The 23,850-nt window shown below is 38.4% G+C and overlaps 1 protein-coding gene across 1 annotated transcript in view; it reads left to right on the top strand.

Moving 5' to 3' along the window:
* Positions 1-23,850, top strand: part of Pappa2 (pappalysin 2) — a 251,429-nt gene that overhangs the window by 127,434 nt on the left and 100,145 nt on the right. The window contains exons 10-12 of the mRNA XM_046430234.2: positions 620-711; positions 4,955-5,148; positions 7,105-7,251. Coding sequence (XP_046286190.1) covers positions 620-711; positions 4,955-5,148; positions 7,105-7,251 — 433 coding nt within the window. The remainder of the gene's footprint in view (positions 1-619; positions 712-4,954; positions 5,149-7,104; positions 7,252-23,850) is intronic.

Raw genomic sequence — 23,850 nt, 5'->3', positions numbered from 1 at the left:
ATTTCTTTGGCTATTTAGTGTGTGTGTGTGTGTGTGTGTGTGTGTGTGTGTGTGTTTTCAATTTCTTTCACCAATATTCTATAATTTTCATTTTAGAGACCTTCCACCTTTTTGATTAAATTTATTCCTAGGTATTTTATCTTTTGGTAGCTATTGTAAATGTCATTGCTTTCTTGATTTCTATTTCAGATCATTGACTAGTAGTGTCTAGCAATGCTACTGATTTTAGACTGTTGGAACTAATAAGTTTAGCCAAGTTGTAGGTTACAAATGAATAATTTCTAAGACTATTCATCCTGGGGTTAGTAAGCCTTTTCTAAGTTCAAGATCCTCTACCAGAAACACAATAAGAACTCTCCTGGGGATTTTCTAGATGTTTCTGAGACATGGGCTACTTAACTTCTAGGAATTTCCACAACCCACTGAGCATACCAATAAACAATTTTTGCTGAAATTGTATCACTTTGAATGCATTTTTTCCCCGTAAAACAATTCTCTTAACTCCTGCTGTACCCAGCTTGACTTATTGTTATGTAATGGGGAGATTTAAGAAATTAAAATGATGGTAACTGAACAGGAAAGAGCATTTTGAGTGTGTATATATTATATATATTCCTAGGAGCCTGGGAGAGGAGTGTGACGATGGAGACCTGCTGAATGGAGATGGCTGTTCAAGGACATGTGAACTAGAGAAAGGCTTCAACTGTGTTGGTGAGTTCAGGGGTTCCTGGCAAGAATTATAACTTGTTTTTAGAGGCATCCCTGGGAATTATTTTTGTGAGTCTCTAATATCTTCTAACATATAGCTTAATGTTAACAATAATAGCAATGACATTTGATATTTCCATTGTATCCCAGGCACTAAGTATTCCACATATATTATCTCATTCAATATGTAGCATGATTATGAGGGAACTGAGACATAGATGGCTTAAATAACCTGCATGTGCTTATTTGCTAGAAGTGGTCAAGTCAGGATTTGAACCAAGGGAATACAGCTCTAGAATTTCAATTAAACCACATTAGTTTTTTGTTGCTGTGACCAGAGTACCTGATAAGGACAACTTAAAGGAGGAAAAGTTTATTTGGGGCTCACAGTTTCAGTGTTCTCACTCCACAGTAGTCCGACTCCTGCTCTGGGCCTGAGGTGAGGCTGAACATCATGGAAGAAGAGGAAATCTGCTCAGCTCAAGGCAGACATGAAGTGGGGGTGGGCACACTTGCATGAGGAGCTAGTTACATAAGGCATAACCCCCAAAGGCATAGCCTACTTCCTCCAGCCATGCCTCACCTGCCTACCACCCAGTAGGCCATTCAAATTATTAATCAATAAAATGGGTTAATCTACTGAGGAGGTTATAGCTCTCATCATTGCCTTAAAAAAACCTCAATAATTTTATACTACTTACATATTAAAATGATAGCATTTAGATATGTTGAGGTAGCTATAATATTATTAAAAGTAATTTACCTGCTTCTTTTTACTCTTCATGGCTACTAGAAAATTGAAAATTATATCTGTAACTTTCATTATATTTCTATTGGGCAGCACTGAACAAGATGATACACAATATGCATAGTTTATCTTCAAAATAGAAATATAAAAGTACTGCCCTTCAAGATTGTGTTCTAGATGCCATGTAGAAAAACATTGATGTGAGTCAATCCTCCCTCAGTAGATCTCTTTATTGGGGACCATGTTATCAAAACATGAGCTTTGGGGGGACATTTCTAGATTGAAACTATAGCAAACTATGAGGTTTTAGTGTTCCCTGGCTTAATGATGCCAAGGATTTTTCTTTGGCCCTCAAATGTAACACTAAAATGTCAGATAAGTAGCACAATGACATGGATTCTACATACAAATAGGGGTAGGGAAACATTCCAAGCCAAAGAGAGTGCAGGCTGACTTCCTGAGTCTGTACTTAATGGATAAGCTCAGAAGGACAACAGAAGGCCATATCATTTCAGTCCAGGAGAATCTCTGGTGATAGATCATGGCGAGATGACTCTGACTCCAGACCCTTGGGCCCGGGAGCCAGTCTACAGCACTTCTCCCAATTCTGATGCAAGCCATTGCTGAAGGTTTCTTCAGTGCGGTATTTTCCATCCCCAGAGGCATGCATTACAGCAAGTCTGTGAAGCACAACCATACAGCAAAGTTATTTTAAACAGCAGTGTGTTTAAAAACACTTCAGTGTCTCCAAATCTCAAGATGAAGTAGGCTATGATTTCAATTATGTAGAATTTATTAAGGTTTCAGGTACATATAGAACATATAAATATCCTTGCTCTCTTGAGCAAGAACTAAATTGTAGAATGTTAGTAACCATCCATCCATCCATCTATCTATCCAAACATTTGTTCAACAAACAAATGCCCACAATGTACATGTATTCAGTAGTAACACAAATTCAGTGCCCGTCATATGCAAGAGTCTTGAAGAGAACTGATACGTTAATGATACTATCTAGCTTCACGCTCTTATAGAAACCCCTTCTACCAATTCCTGAGGAAGAGACCCCTAGCTTTTACTTACATAATTCAAGAGTGCAGAATGCCTTTAGCTTTACTATTATAAATTTTTCCCTTTTCCAGTCTGTAAACTGAGGCTCAGAACATTTAGGTGACTCATCCTAGGGCATACAACAAGGTCTCTGCAGAGCCAGCCCTGGAGCTCAGCTTTCCTGTGTTCAATCAAGTGCATTTTCCTTGCTATGAGACTACAGAGGATACATTTTTTCCCTGTTTTATTTGACTACCATTCAGATATTTCAAATGCCTCCTCATTACTCTCCTTGCCAACCCAAACATCCCCTCATGTGATTAGGTTTCCAGACCCTTCCCTCTCTACCCCAAACTGGCATGCTTTGTGTGGTCAATGCCCAGAAAGGAATCCAATACTCCAGATGTGGTTTGGCTGTGCAGACTACCCTGAGCTGATTTCCTCCCCCTTGTGCACAAGTATTTGTTAATGCCACCTCTCTTTGCATCGTTTCTTTTTGGTAGTTACATAGTGGTCTCATATTGAAAATAAACATACATTCCCCAAACACTGTGCGGCTCAAGTCTCATTTAACCTAAGAGTAGATTTTACTTTTTCTATCGCATTGGATCCCATAAAGTTTGACTCATATTTCCTCAGCTTTTAACTCCAGTAAGACTATATCTAAATTATTTTAACTATACTTAAATACTATATTTAAGACTATCTTTAAATTATTTACTGGGTAAACTTACAGCAGTGTGTTCCACCATTAAACATCTTTTTCAGGGAATAATAAGCTCATTTTTTGTTAAGCATATAGTTCTATCTCATTAGTTTTTCAAAAGATTAGATTTGAGGGCTGGGGATGTGGCTCAAGCGGTAGCGCGCTCGCCTGTAACGCGCAGGGCGCTGGGTTCAATCCTCAACCCCACATAAAAATAAAAAATAAAGATGTTGTGTCCACCTAAAACTAAAAAATAAATATTAAAAAAAGATTAGATTTGAAGCAACCATTGGAAATATGTCTTAAAAGTAGTCTATTGTTTTCAGATAGATTTGAAAAAACAACATGACAACAATTTTAATTCCATGTTTAAAAATAATAGACAACAGGAAAAAAGCAGTCACTGGGTTGTAAATAGAAAAACATTGTGTGTGTGTGTGTGTGCATGTGTGTGTGATTACTATAAATAAAGAGAGAAAGATGGGAATTATATGGGAAAGTCCTTCCAAAGGTACTTTGGGGAGAGGCTGGGGTAGGTCATAGGTTGGATGGAATGCAGGAGCAGAGGGCCTCAAACAGCATGGCGTCCTGTGTAGTGTTCTGCCTGGGCACAGACATAGAGTCACCATGGAGCTGAGCTGCTGACAAATCACTGGAGTAGCCCCATGGGCTTGCCATGAGGACATACAGACAGAAAGCCTGGTACAGTAACAGTGAGCTTTAGTAGTGATCTTACTGAACATGCATCTTGGTGTTGATTTTGTATCAATCTTGATCTTATTTTAATGTCTTACTATTTAGGTAGGTATGAGAAATAAGAACCATGCACTTAATATTAATTGTCCAGTATCTTGGTTCAAGAACAACAGAACTTAATCTATGGCTTCGTAACTGTTTCTCAGCTTTCCACCTGTGGAGAAAACAAGCCTGCATGTCTGTGTGGAGTCAGTACTCTTCACTTAGCGGGAGTTACCCTGCAAGTGCGGCGCCTGCCCAGGGCCTGCAAGCTTGCTCTGCAGCCACCAGCCCCCCCACAGTCCCCTCTCACTTGTCTGCTGCCTCAGCAGGAGACAGTACAGAGCCACAGGAGGAAGTGAACCTGCCCCCAGGGGCAAGCGTGCCTCAGCAAGTCACATAGATGTGCTGAGACTCAGGTTTCCCCCTAAAGAAACACGCAGAAACCGCACACCTCACATGGTTGTCCTACATGAGAGAAAGAAAACACAGGACACCTTATAAGCTTCAAACCCATGCATCTAGTTTCAAAGCAATTACATGAGAGAAGCACTATCCAAAAAATGATTAAAAGAAATAATTCAATGGACAACCCTCTTAAATATTTTAATATTTCAAAGACTATAAAGGGGATTTAAGCATATAATACAATACTCCACTTTTTGAATTCTTTGTTCTTTTTCTTCCTTCTTTTGTACCTCCAACTTCCTCTAAGTATTTAACTTAAAATTTCTTCCCACACTCGACCTACAGCTGCTTTTGTTCTGCCTGTCCTCTCTTCCCAGTCCCTACTCTTTCTATGACTTTATCATGAGGTGGATTCTAATGAAAGGAATGAGAAAGGAGCCTTCTCCCTTGGAGAGGTGGTATGTGTGTTTGGGGTGGACACTAGGCTACCTGGCAATCACCGGACCTCAGGGGGCCACAGGAGAAATGCTGCAGCACTCTCATGTTGACTTTTTCCCCACGAAATATAAAAACACTGTGTCATACACATTTCTCGGCAGGGGAACCAAGCCTTTGCTACACGTATGAGGGAGATGGGATTTGTGAGCCTTTTGAGAAGGAAACCGGCATCAGGGACTGCGGCCTCCATACTCCTGAAGGATACTTGGACCAGTGGGCCACCCAGGCTTTCTCTTCTCGTGAGGACAAGAAGAAGTGTCCTGTCTCCCTGGTAACAGGAGAGCCTCATTCCATGGTAAATGAAGCCAGATGAACTGTTTTATGAAGTGAGGCTTCCACATACTTAGTGGGCACTCACGTTGTATTCTGGATTTTTTTTTTTTTTTGGTACTGGGGATTGAACTCGGGGGCACTCGACCACTGAGCCATATCCCATCCCCAGCCCTGTTTTGTATTTTATTTAGAAACGGGGCCTCACTGAATGGCTTAGCTCCTCTCTTTTGCTGCGGCTGGCTTTGAACGGGGGATCCTTCTGCGTCAGCCTCCCAGTGCCACTACGACTGGATATTCTAGATTTTGACACCAAATTTTGTCCTCACTAATCTCAGAACATGTTAGGTGGAAAGATTCCAGATTAGCCATGAAGTCCCTCCCTTTGCATTCACCCCACTTAACCTCCCTGGCTTCATCTAGGGACTTCTGATTCCAAGGTAGACATGCATCTCACAATTTCACTCATGAGTACACATGTCAGAAATTATAGTTGGGTTCTGTGTTTGAGACAATTTATCTCAAAATAATAGAGAACAACAGTAAGGAGTCAGAGGACCTGGGTTACACTATTGGTGATGAGTAATGGCAAGTTACTTATCTTCTCGGGACTCAATGAATATGTTAGTATCTGTTGCATTTAACTGAAAGATTTAATATAAAGATCCAATAAGATTTAAAGTACATATTAAAGATCAAAGTACACTGTTATTTAAATGATAATCATTATTATTGGAGAAATCCTGAAGGCAAATCCTTGGGTATATAGTTGCTGAATATCCACCTAAATAGATAGGACATCCTCTGTGGACTCTTAAGATGTTATACTGACCTTTATAAATTATAGTTGAATACTAAAAGAAGATTAAAGGTTCTTGACTCTCGGGTATCATTCTAGATGCTTCCACTGCCACATAGACTCCTCTGGTCATCCTAATGATGGGCAATATAGTCTTTTCACAGAAGTGAGAGAGTCCTTCAAGCATTTCAGGCCAGAATGAAATCATTGCATTTTATACACAAGGAGACATCCCCACAGAGACTGTTCAAGGCCCCACTTGCCTCCTAGATTGCAGATCTTTCATCCTTGGCTTGCAGTTTTCTTCCTTCTGCTCTTATCATGCCTGCTGCTCCCCCTCCACGTGAAGTCAGCATTTTAAGCAGAAGAAGGCTGCTGGCCAAAGGGAAATCGGCACATGCCAGCAGACCTTTCCATTTGCAGGGGAAATGGCAGCTTTTCTGGAAGTTCAACACTGTAAGCTTTCACCCATGTTATTGGTCAGATCTAGGCCACTTTGTCAAGCTTAGTGGTAAGGAACCCTGAGTATTTATGAACTAAATAAACTTGAACAAAATTGGAGTTGGTTAATAAGAAGGTAAAGGGAAATAGATCTGATCAGGCAACTAGACTTTTCTGCCACCCTCTCTTTGCCTAATTTGCCATCTTTCTCCTTAGATTTCCTGCCTAGTGACAGGAAGCTAGGGAACTTGGAGATTCTAAGTTAATGACAGCTCTCTCAAGTGGCTTTCAGTCTAACCTGCTGTCTTTCCTAAGTGAAGTGGAAGAAGTGTCCTGGAGTTTTGCTTCTTGTCTGCTTTATTCAGCTGAATGCTCAATGACTCCCTCACTCATTTGAGGGCCAATGGGTACTGCATGGTGAAGACCTAACCATTATCCCTGAAAGACTTCTATGGCTAATCTTTGGAACAGTTACCTGAAATCTGCCAGAACTATTATTTGGGCAAGATCCCTAGTGCATTGAGAGTTGTCATTATGTTTTTCTATCCGAGCAAGTTATATCTTGAGGCTAACAGAGAACATTGAGAAATTCTACATTGAGAAAAGTTTTTCTTCCAATAATGGAACTATTTCCTAATAGTTAGGAGGAGAGTAACAACTTGGTTTTGCACTGAAGGCTTTTATTGTCTTTCCTTCTCTTTTACATTCCACACTTAAGTTTTGATTGAAATTGCATTTCAGATTTGCACATCACACCATCCAGATTTACCCAAGCAACATTCCCTTCCTGGCTGGTTTCCCTGTGTTACCAATGGAAAAAGACCTCAGGATGAAGGGAGTGAGCAGCCAGAAGGTATCCTGGAGAAGGAAGATGAGGTTTGGCTTAAAGTAAGTGGCCCCGGTGCTTTCTGTGAAAGTTATAGATAGGAGTGCACGTGTATGCACTTACACACCCGAGTGCATGTGTGTGCGTGTAAAATTGCCATTTGAATTGTTTTTCAGGAAATTTCCTTTTGTTATCTCCAAGAGTTTATATCTTGAATTTGTTTTCACCTCTTTTTTAATTTTGGACTTCGGTCCACATGATCACTGTATTTAAGTGGCATGCACACAGAAAAGTGCAAAAATCAGAAACACACAGCTCAGTAAATTTGGAGGAGTGGAACATGCTCTCTAGCCACCCCATGGATCAGCTATTCCCAGCTCTCTTGTGGCCTTGTCTATTGTTAGGCTATAGGAGTGTCAACTACTTTTATTTCTATCACCATAGATTAGTTTTGCCTATTTAAACTTTATTAGAAAAACTTTACCTCAATATCCCTTGTGTATGAGTCTTTCTCATGCAACTTAATTCTGACTGCTTGCCCTGGTGGTAGTGTTCATTTTCAGTGCAATGCAGTCTTCCAATATATGAACTTGTGATACATTTTATTGTTCTAATGTCCATATTGTTGGTTATCTTCATATATTAAATACTTGGATAATGCCTAGTTTTTCAGTTTTTACTATTAAAAATTGTTCTGCTATAAAACTTTGCTGTGCATTTCTTTTAGTGAACATATGTAAACTGATGAATATATTTAGAAATGATAGATCACTGATAGGCCAGCTTTGGTAGATAATCCCAAATAATTTCCCACAGTGGTTGTACTAATTTGTACTCCTACCAGAAGTTTATGTTTTAATTACTTCACCTTTTCATCAATACTTAGCATTTTAAGTATTAATTTTAGCCTTTTGTTGAGCATGTCAAGGTATTCCTCCATGGTTTTCATTTGTATTGCATGGTTAATGAGATTGGGAACTTTTATATTTATATTGGCCATCTGTATATCTTTTTCCTTTGTTTTCTGAAAGGCAAGGTCAGGTCTTGTGCTCAATTTTTTATTGGGTTGTGTGTCATTTTCTTCTTAGTTGATATGATATTTTGCCATTTTCTACGTATGAACTCCTATGCAACTCTTTGCTCTTTAGTATCTTCCAGCACCTCCTGAGAACTGTACCTCGCTCTTAATGACGTCTTTAGACAGTCTTTTCTTTTGTGGTAGGGTTGAAGTATTTTGCCTGTCACAAATTACAAAAGTTCTGCTTTCCCATATTGTCTTCTGGAAATGTAATTGCTTTACCTTTCATGTTCAGGTTTACAATTCATCTGGGATTTCTGTGTGTGTGTGAGGTAGGGATAAGCTTATCAATTTGCACATGTGAAAAAAAATAAATGCAGTTTTGTCTGGGATTTCATTAGAGCTATAAATCCATTTGGAAAGAATTTTCATCCTAAAACATTGAGTCTTCTAATATAGTCCTTCAGTTGTTTAAGACTTTAATTTCTCTTATAAACATTTATGGTCTTCTGAGGAAGAGTCAAATTTTATCAAATGCTTTTTCTGCATTTATTGAGATAATCATCTTATTTCTCCTTCTTTCTATTAATATCCTGGCTTATACTGATAAATTTTAAAACATTAAACCAACCTTAGATGCCTTAGGAAAAAACAAACAAAAATCAATTTAGAGGTGATGTATTCCCCTTTTGAAATTGTGCTGAAGTCTGTTTGAAGGCATTTTGTTGTTCTTTCCCCTGAGAGCTTGGCTCCTAATTTTCTCCATTCTACTGTTTTATCAGGTTTTATGCTCAAGACTGAGTGTGACTCCTAACATAAGTGTCTTTCTTTCCCACTCCTCTGGAATATTTTGTGTAAGGTTTTTGTTGATTTTTAAGGTACTTACTCATTGAAGCTATCTGAGCTTGGAATTTTCTTTGAGGAAAAAAAAATTAAATAATAAATTAAACCAACCCAGAATAAAATTCTGCATCTTAAGAAGATTCCCAGGTGATCCACATGCACCTTCAATTTGGAAAACACTGTTCTGTGATATATTTATCCTACATTTAAATACAACTAGTCATCTGAAAATATTTTTTTATCACTTCTTGGCCTTTGGCTAAAATCAAGTGAAAATATTCTCTCAAAAATATCTACTAGACAAACTTTAGATAGGGCAAAGAGAAGGGAGGAGAAGGGAGGGAGCATGGGTGTAGAAAAGATGGTGGAATGAGATGGACATCATTACCCTAAGTACATGTATGAAGACACAAATGGTATGACTCTACTGTGTATACAACCAGAAAAATGAAAAATTGTACTCTGCTTATGTAATATGAATTGAACTGCATTCTGCTGTTATATGTAACAAATTAGAATAAAATTTTAAAAATTAAAAAATAAAATAAAATTATCTCTGATATCCTAAAAAAAAGTTTTAAACAAACATAGGAAATTTTAGGTTTTCTATATCTTCTTAGACCAATTTTTCAAGTTGAATTTTTCAAATCATTGGCCTATTTTTCCCCCTAAAATATCAAACTTACTAAGTTTGTTATGATATTTTGCTATTTTTTGTACTATTTCTATGTCTCTGGGATATATTTTTTCAAGCGTGCTATTATTAATTTGTATGTATTTTTGTTCAGTCTTGCTAAGCATTTATCATTTTAATAAGTTTTTCATCAATGTGTCTTTGCAATCAAACAAAGGTATGTATGCTCTTATTTTTCATTATTGTCTTCCCCTTTGTTGTTGCTGTTGTTTATTTTTTTCAGTGTCTGGTGCAGGATATGCAAGTGCTCTACCTCTTAGCTCCATCCCCAGCTCTATTGGTTTTCCTTTTATGTTTACTTTTAACTTGCTTTCTTTTTCTACTACCTTGAGATTATGCTTAAAATACTGATTTTTACCCCTCCCCTTTATATGTCATTCCTTTAAGACCTACATTTCTTTGGAAGCACAACTTAGCTTCATTCCACAAGTTTCCACATACCTTATTTCTATTACCATTCAGTTCAAGCATGTTTTAAAATTTTGATTGTGATTTCTTTTATGACCCTTGAATTATTTTTAAGTGGGTTGTTTAACTTGAAAACATTTTTTGGATTTTTGGTTACCATTTTTTTGATTTGTCTTGGTACTGGAGATTGAAGCCAGGGTGCTTTGTCACTGAGCTACATCCCCAGCCTTTCTCATTTTTCATTTTGAGACAGGGTCTCACAAAGTTGCTGAAGCTGGCCTTGAACTTGTGATCCTCTCTGTCTCTGCCTCACTAGCAGCTGGGATTACAGTCCTACACCACCATGCCTGGTTACCTTTTTGTTTCAATTACAGATATTCTATAAATCAGTCTTTTTAATATGTTTCAATCCTTTGAAATTTGTTGAGACTTGAGTTATGGCCAATACTTGCAAATGCTGTTTATAAAGAAATATGTAGTTAGCAATTGTCAGACGCTATGGCATTCTGTGTATTTGGGAGGTCAAGTTGGTCCATCATGTTCTTAAAATTTCCTATATCATCTTCATTTTATATATATATTTCCCCAATATTTTCTGCATTGTTTCCCTCAGTCCCTAAAAGATGTATGTTAAAATCTTCCACCAAAATCTTGGGTTTGTCTATTTCTTCTTTAGTTTTGTCCTTTTTTAACTCATACACTTTGAGGTTATCTTAGTGACTATGCAGGCAGTCCTCAATTTACCTGATGGTGTGGGGGGACCTCCAAATGACTATGAGACGGAAACTGTGCAAATCAAATGGTAGTCCATGGGAGAAGCACAACCATTTCATGACCTATAAGTTTTTTCCACAACATGAAATGCTCTCTTACTTTTCAGTTATACATATGGCAGGCAATGAGAAAACAGTGAAACTACTATTTCTTTAGTTTACCATCAGTCAAAACGTTAGAAACATGGAGAATTTAAGCGTTGCATTTCCTTGTTTAAAAAAGAAAAGTTCTGTAAGTAGCTGGAACACGTCCTGCCTTTTTTCTTATCATGCAACATACATTGCAAAGCCAGCAGTGTCCCTGTGCCTTGGTGAATCATCATATCCCTTGCTACGCAGTTTTTGGCCCGCTGTTCTTCACACTTTCACTGTTATGCATCATCTGTGAGAGTTCCTTTAACATGAACTTTTCAAATTGACATTGTTTCCTCTGGGATGTGTTCATTCTTTTTGTCAAAACTGCTTTTCTGGTTCGTGATGATAATTCCACTCACTGAGTCTCTCAGGCTGTGTGTTGAGAGTCTCTTGAATGGCACCAGTGTCAACATTCTCAGTCAGTGATTCCTTCTACGATCTGTTTGCCATGGATCACATTTCACTTGTAGCATTATCAAACTTTGCTACAATTTCATCCTTATTGGTCAGTTCTCTCTTTTGATTATCCATGTTCACAGTATCTAGCGGTGTATCGCTGGGAGCAAGAAATCAGCACAATGATATATTTAGTGTCTGTGTGACCCAAATAACAAATACCTAATGACCAGTCAGTGACAGACTCTGAAAGAAGTGATGAGATTGGTCAGGGGTCCTGATGCCCATTTGTTATTTGCATGGAGATATTTGGATTAAGAGGCTAGAAGTGATGTTCGTACTTCATTCAGTTGCAGTTCATATAATGTGCTAACTGAAGTTTGAATCATGCTGTTGAGAGACTGGTTTTAGTTAAGAAAATTGTTATTAATGTTATTATGGATATGGGAACTGTGTAAATTGGAAACAGCCTGTATATAATTTTAGAATTTCTTTATTTTCCTGGTGAATTTTCTCTTTAAAATAAGAAATAGATATTTTTAATATCTAGTAATACCTACATATTTTTCTTTTATATTTTTATTGTTTTTGAAGTTCTTCATTCCATAGTCTATTAAAAATAAATCATAATCATTTTAAAATCTGTGTCTGAAAGCACCAATATCTTAGTGACCCGAGCTCCACTTATGTTGACTCTTTCTCTCTTAATTTTCATTCATCTGGTCTTTCTACTATGGTACTGAATAATGTTTTAACTGGCCCTTGGGCACAAAATACACTGTAGAGATTCTGGTTAATAATACCTTTGAGATGATTTTTTTTTGACATGTCTTAAGATTCAGAAAAGATCACCTTAGTCCAATAAGTAATTAAGAATATTGAACTTGTGCTTTTTATTTATGAGACCTAATAGGTTACAGCTTTCTCTTCTGCTGTGGCCTAGCCCTTTGGGCCTCCACTGGAAGCTGGCATTGGGCCCTCCACCTGGACAGTCCCCGAGTTGCAGTCTCTTTCTCCAGCAGTGCATATCTGCCAGAAGCTCCTCTTGGCACTTGGGCCTCTCTCCAGCCAACTTTTGCTTGGCTTCTAACAACCTATTCTGCTAGCCTGGGATATGAAAAGTGCCTCTGAGGCTGAAGTAGCACAGGACATTAAGCTCCTCAGTGTGATTTCTTTTCTTTGGCGGTATTAGGCTCTTAGGTCTTGGTTGCTCTCAAATGCTTTCAAACATTTTTTAACTTAATTCATATTTTATGGTTATTCTTGTCAGGAGTGTTTGTTCTATTATAAGCTACTCTATCATAGCTGGAAGCAGAAATCTCCAACTGGAATTCTACTAATGCACATCAATTTGCTACCTCATCTATTTTAGGTTTGTACCCTATTCTTACAATTGATCCAGGAAAAGTCTTTATATTAGGGGAAAAAAATCTTGAATATCATTGAAAGTCATGCTAATACATAAAATCTATTTAGAAAATATAAATTTCACAAATCCATTTGATACCAAATAAAAATTAGAATGTGGTTTTAAAAAATAAGCTGTTAGGATTTTTTTTTTTCTTTTTAGAAAAGTTTTCTGAGGACTACAAGAATTTCTGATCCTTTCTTCTTCCTTTTAGTATAATTTAATCTTGATTTGATTCACAAATATGATTTGTATGCAGTGGACCAGAGACAAACTTATTGCACAAGTGAGAAACAGCAGTGATGGAAAACATTAGTTTTGAAAATATCTTTCCAAAATCTTTCATTTGCTAAAATGCTACTTGCCCAATAAGAATTATATCATTGTAGCCCATATTTACTGAAGTAACATTTTCTGTTTTCATTATTTTCCTCTAATCTTGAGCCAGTAGGCCAAGAATATGAGTTTTCTTATATAGCATGAAGCCTGGATTCCTTTTTATTATTTATAATGATACACACATTTTGAAGTCATTTATGGTTTGCAAAGTCTCATAGACTAATTTATTTGGTCCCTACAATAGCCCTATGTGCTTGACAAGGCAAATGTTTTCCAATTTTACAGATGAGGAAAGTAAGAATCAAAGATTCAAAAGTGCTTTTTCTACATGACTGAAGTACAAAATGGTAAACCTAAAGCTCAAATTCAGTCCTCTGACTGGTCCTGTGTTCATTCCTCTATACTCTCTTGCCTCATACCATCAGCATTCATTAAACACCTGCTTTATACCAAGCACCTCAGAACCAAGCACTGAGGATAGACAGGGAATGTGACTCAAACAAGGAGACAAATGTAGACTCTAAAGGTAAGGCTTCCTCCCTTTGTGAATTCCTTCTAAATCCTTGTAGGACCATGTTTCTATGAACTTAGTTTGTAGCATTTATTAAGTGCTTATTGTAAACTCTAGATACAGCAAAGGACAGGGGGGGGGGAGCGGAAGCATTATTTCTTCCAGAAAGTGTTTTGAATGCAAGTAACATGGACAACAAATGAAACAATTTGAGAAGCAGACATGCAAGAGCTACTTGTTTGGTTCACAGGGAGCCCATCAACATATACAAGATCGTATGTTCATGTTTATTTTCATGGTTGTTCTAAAATGTCTTCAATTTAGAAAGGTCTCACTCAAGCTGGACTGGTTAGCAATCCTAACAGAAACCACCACATGCTCACAGGGCTTTAAACACCAGGGTCTTCCATATCAGTTACCCATTATGGACGTCTGCCTGGAAACCCTTGCTACATGAAGTCTGAAGTCTGTTAACTGTAATTTCTTTCTTTTTTTGTTTGGGTTCAACTAGATAAACACTGAGTATGATCTTAAGCAGAAAATGCAATTCATGTGTCATTTATTGGACTTAAAAGATGAGTATCCCTGACACTATGCAGGAAGGAAGAAATACCTATATTGAAATTTACTGTGTTCCTGATATTTTATTATTAATTCTCATAAAAATTATCTTTTAGAAATATAATTTTCTTCATTACTAAATGGCTATCTTAAAAATTAGAGATGATTAACACTTTAGATAACTTAAAATTCAAATTCAGTTTATTCCAAAACCCGTGATTCTTCCTCTCTATACCAGGGGTTGGGAAATATTTTCTGTGGAGAGCCAACTTAAGAAAATTTTTGGGTTCATGGGCCATACAATCTGTGTCACATCTACTTGACACTGCTGTCAGTATGAAGGTAGTCCTGGATAATAATGAACTAATATGGCTGTGTTCTAATAAAATTGTATTTATGGACACTGAAGTTTGAATTTTATATAACTTGCACATTAATCATCATTTTTTCAAACATTTGAAAATGTAACAATGACAAAAATATTATATCATAGGCTATACAGGCAATGGGGTCAGAATGGGTTAGATCTGGTCCACAGGCAGTAGTGTGCTAAGCCTGGGTCTATATCATGTTTCCAATAAATGCTATAAGGTATTTATGAGTACTTATTTCCACACTGTGACAGTGTCTACTTTTAATTCAATGTAATGAACACTGCCATATATAAACAATATACTGTAATATGGGGGATTCAAAGATAAATGAATTACCATCTTCATCTGTAAGGTGCATATATGGCAGTAGACATATGTACACAAATATTGTAGAAGACAGAATGTCATAGGTTGTGCTACAGGTACAGTAAAGTATAGAACAGACTCAAAAGACATGGCAACTAATCAGAAATAGGGAGGTAAGATAAAGCTCATGTTAGGCTGAGTTTTTCTATTTATCACATCTTAACACACACACACACACACACACACACACACACACTGCTGTTGTCATAAAATAGCTTTCAGTTTTTGGGGTTTTTTTTTAGTCAGTTTTTTCACTGCTGTGACCAAAAGACCTGACAAGAACAATTTCAAGCAAGAAAAGTTTATTGAGGGGCTTGTGGTTTCAGAGGTTCCGTAGACAAACAGCTAGCTCCATTCTTCAGGGCTGTAGGAGAGGCAGAATGTCATGGCGGAAAGTGTAGTGGAGGAAAGTGGCTCAGGATATGATGATCAGGAAGCAGAGGGAGAGAGCCCTACTTTTCAGGGATAACACGCATACCCCAAAGGCTTGCCCCCAAGGACCCACCTCCTCCCCAGCCCCACCCTACCTGCCTACAGTTACCACCCTTGGTAGGGATTAATGCATTGATTAAGTTAAAGGTTCTCATAACCTCTGAGCTTTCTTGAATTATCTAACATGAGTATTTTGAGGGACACCATAACATTCTATCCTGGCCCCCAAAAGCTCATGCCCATCTCATAGTACAAAATAGAGTCCTCAGTCTCAAAAGTTACAAGATTGCCCAAATTTCAAATCCAAAGTCTTCTCTGAAACTCAAGGCAAACTTTTATCATGAGCTCCCATAAAAATCAAAAGTTACATGTATGCAATATATAAAAGTACAGAGTAAATATTTCCATTCCAAAAAAAGAGAAATAGAGGCATAGAAAGAAGGGACTGGACCAAAACAAGATGGAAATCCAGCTGGGCAGGCAAGTCCGGCACCCTCGTCGGCAGCCCAGGGGTTTATTCAGCTCCACCCTATGGCTTTGCTTGTTGCAGTCCACACCACTCTCCGTTGGCCTTCTCTGATTCCGGCAGCTTTTCTCAACAGGTATTCCACAGTACTGGCCTTTCTTAATCTTGGGGGAGGTCTCCACTGCAGCTTTGGCTTCTTCCTCACATCTCCTCACATTGCGCTCTCAGGGGCAGCTTGCAGGGATCTGACCCTGTTGTACTTTGCCTGGTCTCCCAGGCTTTCCTTTGAAATCTTGGTGGAGGCCTCCGTGACCCCCTAACTCCAGCACCCTGCATTCCAGCAGAACCAGCGTCTTGGGCAGCCAAGGTCTACCACCATGTTGAGCAGTAGCCCAGCTTCTAGGGACCTTGGCTACAGCAGGCTCTGAGTGCTTGGGTGGCTGAGCATGTTGAGAAAAACTTCCTGGGCACCCCTGTGTAAGCAGGGTGCCCTATGGTCTTTTCTGAAAGGAATTTTTACTTTACAACCTTGAATCAATCTGAGATGGGATGATCTTGCCATTCCCAAGATGCCCTCAAGCCATATCTTCAGTGGCAATTAATCTCTTTAACTACCACCACTTCCTTAGCCCCAGTTTTACTCACAGTTTCTGGCTAAACTGCACGTTTTTCAAATCTGTGAGATCTATTTTCCGCTCTTGGTGATCTCAATAAACTTGGCTAAAAGCTGCCAGCAATATCCATGCCACCACTTGAATACTATGCTGCTTAGAAATTTCTTCCACCAGATTAAGAAGTCCATTGTCTTTAAATTCAGCCTCAGAGAAAGTCTCTGGACACAGGTAAAAGGCAAACAACTTCTCAGTCAGAATTTAACATAAATGGCCTCTAGTCAAATTACCAATACAGTTCTTCTCTGAAACCTTCTGACCCTACTCTTTACTGTGCACAGTCCTATCAGCATTCTGGTCTTCTGAGCTCCCACCGGAGTCACCCTTTAAGCTCCATTTACAACAATCTAAACTTTTCTAGCTTGAGTCACTGAACTTTCCAAAATTCCTCCCACAAACTCCAAAAAGTTCCTAAAGCATCTGAACCACATGATCAGGTTAGACACAGTAACAACCCCACTTCTTGGTACCAATTTCTGTTTCAGTCAGCTTTTTCACTGCTGTGATCAAAAGACCTAACAAGAACAATTTTAAGGAGGAAAAGTTTGTTTAGGGGCTCATGGTTTCAGAGGTCTCAGTCCATAGACAGCTCCATTCTTCAGGGCTTGAACAGTGGCAGAACAGTGTAGGAATATGCCAGAATTTTCACATCTCCATAATTTCCTGGGTAGAAAATTCCTGTTTTAATTTTTCTGTAAATGTTTCTCCCACTTGGTTTCCCCAATAAATGCACACTTACCTCTGAAGATTTAGCTGAAGGATAGTTTCCTTTATAAAGCCTAGTCTTTCCTGAACTTCCCTCCTGAACCCCAGCTGGCATAGTCCATCACTCCCCACTCAATGCACACGTATCATCATTTCTGCATACTTCACTGCTCTTGTCTGTCTGTCCCTCCTGTGAACTATATGAATCTTGTAGGAAGAGATCATGTGTAGTCCTGGAGCTGCGCCCAGCACTGAGCAGAAAACCTACTTGCAATGTTCAAAATGTTGGGTAAATTAAGGAATAGGTAATGAGATATTAGGTCTTAGCCTTGGCAATTGGGAGCATATTGATATTACTCAAGATGTAGAATAGAGGTGAAGATGTAGGACTGTGCCTGAGCTGGATGGAAAAGGGGAGGTGGCTGAGGCCCAGAATGGGGGAAAGCACCTTTATCCTTTGGATCTGGAATGTCCCCTCAAAGGCTCACAGGTAAAAGCAAGGGCCCTGTTATAGTTTGGATATGAGGTGTCCTCCCAAAGGCTCCTGTGTCAATGCAGGCATGTTCAGAGGTGAAATGATTGGATTGTGAGAGTTGAAACCTAATCAGTCCATCCTAGGTTGATTGCACTGACTGGGTGGTAACTGTAGGCAGGTGGGGTGTGGCTGGAGGAGGTTGGTCACTTGGGGTGTGCCCTGTGAAGGTGCATCTTCCCTGTGACTGTGTGCATCCTCTCTCCCTCTCTGCTTCCTGACCCCATTGTGAGCTGAGCAGCTTTCTCCTCTTGGGCCCTTCCCCTGTGATGTTCTGCCTCACCCTGGGGCCAAAGTAATGGAGTCAGAGATTTATGAACTAAGACCTCTGATACTGTGAGACCCAAATAAAATTTTCTTGCTCTAAGTTGTTCTTGTCAGGTGTTTTGGTCACAGAAACAAAAAGCTTACTAAAACTGTCCCCAGTGCTACAAAATTCTGAATTGGGGGTTTAGGCAATGATTGGATTGTAGGGCTATAACCTCATTGGTGGATTAATTCATTTGATGGATTAATAATTTGAAAGAACTATTTTGTTGGGAATTCTAGGAAGTTGGGGCATGGCTGGAGGAAGTAGCTCACTGGAGGTGTGTTCTTGGGGGCTGTATCTGTCTCTGCCCCTCTCCCTCTCCCCCTCTCTCTCTCTCCCTCCCTCCCTCCCTCTCTTTTCTTTTTTCTTCCTGGCTACTGTGAGTTGAGCAGCTTTCCTCTGCCATACCCTTATGCCATGATGTTTCTGCAGTGGAGCTGTCCATCGATGAACTGAGACTCAAAATAAATCATTCCTCTTTTAAGATGTTCTTGTCAAATAATTTGGTCACAGCAGCAAAAAACTGACACAGAACTTTTTTTTTTTTGCAAATTTCTAAAAAATATGGAATATAGGTTGAATAAAAAAGCACAGTCAAAGGGAAACTTTCAAGGATAGGGAGAATGAATGGTTCTCTTCGATTGTGTCAGGTTGGTTTCTTCAGAGTGAGCTCTGAGGCAGAGTTGAGCATGCAGGGTAATTGTAAAGGAGGGACCTAGGAATCAACATCTAGGGGAAGGAAGGAAAAGAACAGTGAGCCGTGAATGGGTGAAAAAAGAAGGTGAGCAAGCTCAGCTACCCCTCCTAGAACGTATATAGAGGACCACAAAGGACTAGGCAGGAGTAAGTGGGAAAATGCTGCTTGCCATAAGGTCCTTACATTATTCATAGGATAGTAATGTCATTTGAATGTATATTAGAATAAGTTGGAGATATATTATAATCTCTAGAATAATCACAAAAAGTACACATAAAAACAAATAGCTGTAGGCAAGAAATCCAAAGAGGGGATTAAATGGAATAATAAAATAACTCGATTCAACCAAAATAAGGCAGGAAAAGAGCCAAAAATAAACAGCAGATGGATCCGAGAGAACACGAGTACTTAGATGGCAGACTTAAGCCCAACCATATCATTAATTCTGTTAAATGTAAATTGTCTGAGGATGCCACAAAACAGGCAGAGATTGTCAGATTATATAAAATAAAAAAAACAATTAATGCTGTCTACAAAAAGTGCACTTTAAATATTAAAGACATGCTGATTGAAAGTAAAAGGGTAGAAAATGATGTACCATGTAAACTCTAAGCCCAAGAAAGTTCACGTGGTTTAGTAATATCTGACAAAATAGAGTTCAAAACTGAGCAGCCAGAGAGATAAAGAGGGAAATTTAATAACAATACATAGTCAATTTATCAGGACATAATAATCTTGTTATTAAAGGAAGCACTTAAAAACAGAACTTCAAAATAGATGAATTTAAAATTGAGAGAACTGATGGAAAAACAGCCAAATTCATAATCATAGCTGGAATTTATCATCCATTTTCTAGTAATTGATAAGACAAGAACACAAAAGAAAATCATGAGAGATGTGTCAGGTTTCAATATCACCATACAATGTTTTGGCTTCATTGACATTACAGAAATACTCTAATGAACAACTGTGGCAGGTGAATATTACATTTCCCAACACCGGACATATGCTGGATCATAAAACAAGTCTCAATAAATTCATAGTGATTGAAATCATATAGATCTTGGTGTTTGATAATGTTTTCTTCTAAATTATACAATAATTGTGCCCATAATTTTGACATATAGAGCTTTCAGTATCATTTGGTTACAAGTATGTTGTAAAAACTCATCATTTCTTTTTAAAACCTGTTGGAGTTTAATTTTATTTGTTTGTTTGTTTCCAGCATGGATTTTTCAGAGCATAACAACTGTGCCAGTTGTGACATTATTAGAGGGTGTTTTCTTCCTCCTCCCTGTGGCCCTTTATTTTATTAGGAAGCACTTCAATGCTGAGTCTTTATTCATTCAGAAGTTAAGGACTATCCACAATAAAATGTGTATTCTGCATCAGATCATCAAAAAGCATCTGCCACTTTTACTAATTTTCTCTGTATATAATTATAAACAAAATCATCTACAAAGTTCTTTCCTCCATTCTCTGTTCCCTGCTCCTTCCCTGTCTTTATTTTTTTCATTTTTTCTAGTTTGACACCTTTTTTTGTTTTTAATTACTGACAAATTAAAATTGCATGTGTTTAGCTGGGTGCGATGGCACATGCCTGTAAGTCCAGTGGCTCTGGGATTGACTGAAGGATCACAAGTTCAAAGCCAGCCTCAGCAACGGCTAGGCACTAAGCAACTCAGTAAGACCCTGTCTCTAAATAAAATACAAACTAGAGCCAGGGATGTGGCTCAGTGGTTGAGTGCCCCAAGTTCAATCTCTGGTACCCTCTGCCAAAAAAAATTGCATGTATTTACAGTATGTACTTGATACGTATATATGAGTATACACTGTGAAATGATTACCACAATCAAACTTTTATAAGTGAGTTCTAACACTGGATTAAAGATGAGGATATCTAGTTATACTTCAATTTCAAATAAACAGTGCATGATATTTTAGTATAAATATCTATCAATACTATATTATTTACTATGTAAGTAGAATATCTTCATGTAATATTTGTGCAAAGTAATATTAAAAATCCATTGTTTATCAGATATTCGAATTGAAGTGAACATTCTGTTTTTTTATTTGTTTTTACTAAGCCTAGAACTCTTCTAATTTTTCTTTAGTCAGTCAGATGCTAATCACTTATTCAGCAATGACCACAAATGTCTCAGGAATTATCCAGATTTTATTGTTTAGCAAAAGAGAAACAGTCACATGTGGAAGGCAGTTAGTAATCCAATCATTACTTTGGATTTTTTTTAAGATAGGTGAAAATACCCTCCTTTAGAGAAACTTCTCTAACAATATTAGTTATCTGAACTTTCAATCTCCTATAGAAAGGGAACAACAAACTAAAAAGTGGTTTCAAAACTGGAAGAAAATGTGCATTTTAAAAACAATACTGCAAACTCTGCTTTTTACCATGAACTGGTCAAGTAACCTTATATAAGTCAGGTAATTTCTCTGGATTTGAGTTTTCTTTAAGTTTCTTTCAAATGTGTGTTTAGACTGGATGATTCCTTCCAGGTCTGCATTTAAACTTACCCTTGATAGTGAATTTTTAAGAGAAACTAATAAATGAATATGATAAATAACAGTCATCGACTACTAACTGCTAAGGGCAAGGGTGATGCTATCAAGCGATTTAAAGCCTGTTACTTCACAATGTCATTCCCAAAAAGCTTGTTGGAAGTATAGGGTCTCAGCTCTACTCACGCAGGATCTGCATGCTAACAAGATCCTCAGTGAGGTGTGTGTATGTTCACTGTGTAATGCACTACTTCTAGGGATGGTTTTCTTAGCATTCAGTGAAATAATTGATTTTCAAATGCTCCCAAACTCCCTCTAATTCATCAAGAGAAAATTCAGTTGAGTACAGAATTCTCTGTTTAAAAGGGCAGAAAATTTTCTTAGGTATATTAGAATTTTTTCTATATGCATGATTGAAATTTCTAAAAAAGTTCTCGTGCTTTGAAGATTTTTCAAAGAAAAATATTCTGTTGTTCTGAACATTGACATTTTTGGATACCTGCCTTCCCTGGGAATCTTGCAAAAGCAAAGAGATGACTACATGTATGTGATTTTCACATACATCAAAACCTAGCCTAGTACACTCCAAAAGTCAATGTCACCATGGCTGAATAGTTTATTCCCCAAGGGTAAAGCTCTGGCTTCCCCTTTCCTGTTTGATTGCTACTAATCTCATTCTTCATTGATTTTACATGGAAGCTTTTGCCAATCCCAAACATGGCAGTTTCACAGCTATTCACTAGTCCAGTTCTGTGAATCCTCGGGATAGAATATTCTTCATGCAGGAAGGACACTTGCTTCACCCAGCAATGCTCTCATTCCTCCCTCACTTATGCATTCTTGTCCCAAGAAGACCTTCTCCAGTTGTTTTCCATAGCATTATTTTTTCTCAATTTCAGGCTTGTTCTTAAATGGGGTTTCCCCAGAATTCAGGATCTGAATGAAGATCTGCATGCAGAATTCCCCTGAGATCAACATCTGTGGGTGCTGAGGTAGCCTTTCAGAGTTGTCTTACCCTGTCGACCGCCGCCACTACTACCAAAAGACATCTTATTTCATTAGACTTGACTGCCCCCCCCCCACACCCACTCCAGGAAAATGCAATGACCTTGCATATGGAGGTCATTTTCCAGAAAAAGACTTTGCTGTGACCTGAGTGGCCCGAAAGAAGGGGTGGGGTGTATCACATCAGAGCATCTACTTGGTCCTCTCCCCTTCTGACCCTCTTTTGAGTCCCAGAAACTTCTAACAGAGTCTCTGTAGATTTAGTATTGGTGTCTAAAATCATGGTTTGCTCTTAGAAGGAATTGAGGCATCTTAACTGGCAAATAACACATTTTTTAATGTGTACCCCTGGACAGTGAGCGCAGGCCTTAACAATGGGAACCTCTTCGTTCCACAAAATAACAAGTTGGTGTCATTTTGCTGCTCATGATATTTATAGCCTTATCTGAACCATGAAAGAAAAATGCAGGAAATCATCTGGGCTTTGATCAATTCAGAGAAGCAGGGCTTAGACATGGGGAGGAAGTAGTCAAAACTCCCCATGCCATTTGACACATCCTCCATATAAATACAGCCAAGATGACATGAAGACAAGAAGTTGATTGCCTCTCAGCCTTTTTCCCTCAATTAGATTTGGACTTTAGGGAAGAGCCTTTGAAACTCTGGGAGTCAGTCTTCACATTGTCAAAATTTCTGAATTCCACACAGTTGACAATATTATTAGGTCATGCTGGGCACAGTAATTCCAGTGGCTCAAGAGGCTGAGACAGGAGAATCATGAGTTCAAAGCCCAGCCTCAGCAATAGAAAGGTGCTAAGCAACTCAGTGAGACCCTGTCTCTAAATAAAATACAAAATAGGGTTGGGGATGTGGCTCAGTGGTTGAGTGCCCCCTGAGTTCAATTCCCAGTATCCCCAAATATATATTATTAGATTGAGACATGAATTTGGCAATATTTTATATCCTTCCACCTATCAAAAAAGCATTTAATGTTTTAACCAAGAGTACAGGTATTCTTAATCTGATTTCTGGAGACCCTAATTGAACCACAAATGCCTTTTAAAGTTATCTCTCAGCTCCCTAAAACTGTATAAAGCTGTTAGCTAAGTGTCTACATGATTTCATTTTGGGGGAAAGAGAGAGGTCTCAAAGGTCAACACATTTTCTAAGGAATCTATGTTGTCCTGCTCACCTCAAATTAAGAACAGTGGTGCAGTCAGAAGAATGCGAACCTTAAAATGGGAAAACCAAGTTTCTTCCTTCCCCTCTAGCATTTGCCCTGGCAAAAAAAAAAAACAAAAAAACAAAACTTCTTTTTGAGAATCTTTGTTTTCACTTCTGTAATACAACCTTTTTATCCTGAGGATAAAAATGCTCAACTCAGAATAAACCCTCATGAGCCTCAGGAGGCAGTGGGGGCTCCGGCAAAGCACGGTCTGCAAAGGGAAGTCAGGCCGCCTGTTCTCTGCTGGCCCAGGGCCTTGCTTTCCCTCT

This window comes from Marmota monax, unplaced genomic scaffold, assembly GCF_021218885.2.
Source record: "Marmota monax isolate L192 unplaced genomic scaffold, Marmota_monax_Labrador192_F-V1.1 WCK01_AAM20220418_F8-fsc00055, whole genome shotgun sequence".
Classification (NCBI taxonomy): domain Eukaryota; kingdom Metazoa; phylum Chordata; class Mammalia; order Rodentia; family Sciuridae; genus Marmota; species Marmota monax.
Note: the sequence above shows the minus strand (reverse complement) of the source record. Positions and strands in the feature narration are given on the sequence as shown.